We start from the raw sequence: 4,895 nt of genomic DNA on the forward strand, positions 1-4,895 counted from the left end.
ATGTTTTTTTATGAAAAAAAATATGTCTAATCAATTATATAATTATTTTTTTATAATAACATACTTATATATTACAAAATTTACCAATGTTAAATTATTAAAAAAATTATATAATTAAAACTAAAATCCTAAAAATTTTTATAAAAGTACTTGTATTTAAACGATATATGAAAAAATAGAATTGAAATTAGTGTATGCAAGATATTAAAATTTTAAATTTAAAAAAAATGAGAAAAAATTTGTGAAGGGACTAGTTTGGTGCACGACATTCAATTTCAGGGATTAAAATGAGTCACTTAATGAAAAGTGAGGGACTAATTTGGTGCATATATAACAATGGCATAATGGATAACACGTGGACGAATACTGTTACGACACGTGGCACAACCGGAAACGTGGCCAAATAACATTGACACGTGGCACAACCATCAACGTCAGCATGCCACGTGTCACTGGTCACCACATCATCATATCATTACACGTGGCCAAATTATGAAGTGACACGTGTTACATACAGTCCACGTCATCATGCCATGTCATCACGTCGTTAATGAAAAATAGGTCAGGACTAATATAATGCATTTTTTTCAATCTCAGGGATGTACGTCGTGGAGAACCGGCACGCTTTCTTTTTCTATATGCTCATACTTAAACTGGATCGGCATTTCTTTTTATCCGGACCATTTCTCTAGGTTTGGATGAGTTTTATGAAAACCAGTCTAAATGTCATGTAAAAAAAGGGGTCCAAAATCTATTTAGCACTACCCAGCCAATTATGGAATCTTATAGCATGCACACCTGGGTAGAGAAGAACCCTTTAGTTTTGGTTGTGTTGCTGTGATGTAATTAATATGACAAAAACAAAAAAAGACATTGCTTCAAATATGGAATCAATAGTCAAATTAATATGTGAAAGATAAATCATAGATGATATCTGACATGTCTAATTGAACATTGACTAAATAATGAAAATCTATTAATTTAATTTTTTTTTTCTAATTACATAAATCCTATTCTCAACATGACCTAGCAATTAAATTCATAAATTTTCATAAACATATTTAGTCAACATCCAATTAGACATGTTAGGTGTTATGTATATTATCAATTAATATTTAACATCATCAATTGACAGAAGTTATTAGAGTAATTGAAGAACAAATATGATTAATTCGTAGTCTTTGAAGTACTAAATTGATTAATAAAATCTTTTAAGGACAAATTTAAAAACATCTCATATTTCATAGACTAATTTGACTATTAACCCTTCAAATATGCCTAGTGACTATCTCACCTCACCCTGCTACCATCCGACTATGAAGGCGAATATTGCAAAATATAAACAATGAATTTCGGGTAATATGTTCAAATCAAAAGCTTAAAGGACAACTGCACACTTGAATTAAACAAAGAGTATGAAAGCAATTAACTGTTGATTATAAAAGATAAAGGGGCAATTAACAATAAAATATATCATATACAAGAGATAGGGTGAAAAATCTGAAAATGACACCTAGTAGAAAATTATGCATGACTTATGAGGTTTGAAGATTACTAACAGGCAGCTTGCACTTATTCCTGGTGGTGGAAGGTGAGACAAAGTTAATAACTGTCTACTTTTAATATAGTGATAGATTGAAGAACCAATATATCTCAGCACAATACTTTAATTTAAACCTAAAGAAAATTGCATCTCTGATGAAAATGGACTTATGCATGTATCAGCTAAGGTTCAGGCATATAGATGAATTATGCATTTACTAAATACTATGGCAAAGTATTCTGCTCTCTCTTGCGAGCAAGGGGCTTCTACTTGGAAATAGAATAACATGAAACTGTGGATATTGGTTAATATTTATTCCATAAGAAACACACACTACTGAATTGAACACAGGTACCTGCCAGGTTTTATATTCATTTCCTTACTTGATTCCGGGCAAATAACTAGAATTCTGGAATCACAAAGCACTGCTAAAGAGAAAATTACAAGTTCCAGAATCATGCATATGCAGCGGCAGAAGGTTCCTAGACTGCAACTATTGCCATCAACAGATACCTCAAACATCAAGTAGCCAAGAATGCATGCATAATAATGAGTATCATAAATAACTTTACATCTCTGCACCAAACAAGAAGCAATAAACTACATACAAGTGGAGAGCCAACTTAAGAGAAGTCAGGGTGAATATATGTTTTCACCATCAATTGTCCTAGGCTTCATCCAGCTTTGAGATTCTCATGATTATTATTTTATCCACAGATGATGTTCAAATGCCTCTAGCAAAAGTGAGAAAATAAAATAAAATAAAATCAAGCAGAAATAAAGGAAGTCTAGCAGTCGTAGACACAAGCTCAATCTTCATATATTTCTTATTGATGTATCCTATTGCAGTTATATAACTTGTGTGTTTAATTAATAATTAGTACCTTATAATAGTAATAGAAGACATTGTCAACTAGAAATAGTAATCAATAAGACATACCAAAAGGGCTGTCAACCAGGATATTTAATTATCTTTTGTATAACCACTGTCCTTGCTCTCCTTATCTCCCTACTACATTTATCGGCTTGCTCACTTAAAGTCTCGATGATGTCCGAAAAATGTTCAATTCTCTTCTTAATCTCATCGATCGCAAGCTTTACGGCATCCTCATTTCCAATAGCAAAAACAGCATTCTGCAACATGGATTCGATCTCCACTTCCAGTTTGTCGACACATAACCGAATGTTGTCCAAGTCTTTCAATGTAATAAGAGTACCAACTTGCATTGAGCTTATTACTTCTCGTTGGCTCCTTATAGCATTCTCATACTTTTTAAAAAGTGAATTACACCATTTTCCTACCGAGCCAATTGGAACAGCCAATGCACCAGCCACCGCTGCTACAACAGGCGGTGCAGAGATCGCAGCTGCCACCACTGAGAAAATCAAAACAGAAACAAAGGCAGCCACAAAAATGACATTTGAGACTCTCTTCAACGTCTTGAGGGATTGCAATTTCTTATCAAGTTTGTGCTTCCTACTTAGCAATTTTTTCAACATCGATGCTTGCTGAGAATAAACTGATTGAAACAACTGATGAAACTCCTCCGTAAAGGGGTCCCCAGCTTCCTTGAAATTCTTAAGTTCTTGCAATGTTTTCAGGTAAACTGACCCTTCAACCTCATTTTGTGACTCTTCCTCAAAATAGGTAATAGCTGACTTAATTATAATCTGTCTTTCGCGTGCCCGTCTCAAGCACTTATCAAGGGCATTACAGAAGTCCAATGTGTGGAGACTGTTCTCAAAGAAATCACCGACCAAGGAAAACAACTCCCGGTCCTTCTTGTTCCATATATCTTGCCTGCACTCAAGAATGACTTTGACAACTTCCTGGTTCATCTCAAGCAGGCTCGCGGTCATCTCTTTCAGCGAATCAACTGACATAGAACGAACCTCAACCCCTTCAGCGAGTGAGCTGATAACCCTATTGGTTCGCTCCTGAATGGTGGCATCAAATGATTGCAAGTTTGGATCTTCAACACATGCAGCTTCATAAGAGCTCAAATCATCAGCATATACCGAATGAGTACCCATTTTAATCAGTGTTGGAACATCACCCCTACCCATTCTGCTGGACTGAGCTCCCATCATGACCAAATTTCGCGACCCAACAAAGAGCTCACAAGCACAAAAATGTCAAACCCAGCTCCAAAATTAGAAAGCTTAATGCAATTGAATTGGATTGGCGTTTCGTCCCTCTGCCTCCACAAAATCAATTAATCATCGAGAACCCTAAATCTTAACCGAATGCAAAGCTTCAGAATTTCACAAATTGTGCTCAACTGGATCCACCACAACTCAGAACCGTGGCTGGCTTTGATAAATACTATAGAAAGATGCTGTGACTGTGTCTAGATCCAGAAAACAAGAAGTCAAACCCTACACTATATAATACAGGATGAATTACAAAATTACTAAACACCCAAAATCAAAGTTGTGAATTTTAAGCAAAATTCGGCCATTCTAGGAGTTTTGATTACCTGGGTTGAAGCTGAAATCTCCAAATTAAGTTGAATTTCTTCCCAAAAAGGAAAAACAGCACATCGGAATGCGAATGTGACTAAGTAGAGAAGAGTGAGGGATTGGAACTACCACCAACTGCATTATGTCGGAAAGTCAAAGCATGCGAAGGGGATAGCTCGCCTTCGAGCTTCGCAGATACTTCGTTCCTTTTTTTTTTCGTATTAAATAGGTAAACGGATTTGGAAACATTGGTCCATTTTGGTCAATTAAATTAGTCATTCTTTCTGCTATAGATTCTCTTACGTAAATATGGGCCTTTTATTCAGTGCCAAGTATATAAAAAGGCAAAAAAAAAAAAATCGATTGAGCAGTTTCTATGTTTAGATTTTGGAAAAGCATTTTTGTTCTCCCTCACCTTTGTGTACGGAACTTGGTAAGTGACAATTAACAAAAAAAAAAAAACCCAATTCAGCCTAACCATTTCGTTAACTTCCATTTCATCTCTCATCGATTAAAAAATAATATTGCAGTCCCTAACGATTAATTCTATTAAACATTTTATCATCTCTGTTAATGTGAACTAATAGATTTTGCCTATGTATCACATTAATTGATGACGTGTCAAAAAATCATTTCAATGGACAAAACGTTTCTTACCGTATTTGTAATACGCAGCAGTAAAATAGAACAATTAAATTCTTGAAAAATTTTTAAAAAACACTTAAATGCCAAATTAATTTAAACATAAACACATAAATCTATAATGAACCATGAAATAGGACAAGTATCCCTAAATTTTAAGTCATTATACTTGCTACTGCACTGATTGTTGGTAATAGCCTTAGTTCCTTGTTTCTTTTTTTTTTTTTATATTGTAGAGATTTTATTT

At 34.4% G+C, this 4,895-nt stretch overlaps 1 protein-coding gene across 3 annotated transcripts; it reads right to left on the minus strand.

Annotated features, from left to right (window-relative positions):
• Positions 1 to 1,842: 1,842 nt before the first annotated feature.
• On the minus strand, positions 1,843 to 4,238 carry LOC107487887 (UPF0496 protein At2g18630). Of its 3 annotated transcripts, none has more exons than XM_016108581.3 (3): positions 4,024 to 4,238; positions 2,484 to 3,894; positions 1,843 to 2,277 (listed from the first exon to the last, which is right to left on the minus strand). In XM_016108581.3, exon 2 carries the CDS (start codon positions 3,632 to 3,634, stop codon positions 2,495 to 2,497), a length of 1,140 nt encoding a protein of 379 aa, XP_015964067.1. In that variant the 5' UTR covers positions 3,635 to 3,894; positions 4,024 to 4,238; the 3' UTR covers positions 1,843 to 2,277; positions 2,484 to 2,494. The 3 variants fall into 3 exon arrangements, with proteins under 3 accessions (XP_015964067.1, XP_015964068.1, XP_015964065.1); XM_016108582.3 differs by having other exon boundaries at positions 2,484 to 3,922; XM_016108579.3 differs by having other exon boundaries at positions 2,484 to 3,927.
• Positions 4,239 to 4,895: the final 657 nt, after the last annotated feature.

This window comes from Arachis duranensis, chromosome 5 (genome assembly GCF_000817695.3).
Source record: "Arachis duranensis cultivar V14167 chromosome 5, aradu.V14167.gnm2.J7QH, whole genome shotgun sequence".
NCBI classification, from domain to species: domain Eukaryota; kingdom Viridiplantae; phylum Streptophyta; class Magnoliopsida; order Fabales; family Fabaceae; genus Arachis; species Arachis duranensis.

Excerpts from the sequence above, each read along its gene's own strand:
- LOC107487887 (XM_016108581.3), bottom strand. The coding sequence starts at position 3,634 with ATGATGGGAGCTCAGTCCAGCAGAATGGGTAGGGGTGATGTTCCAACA.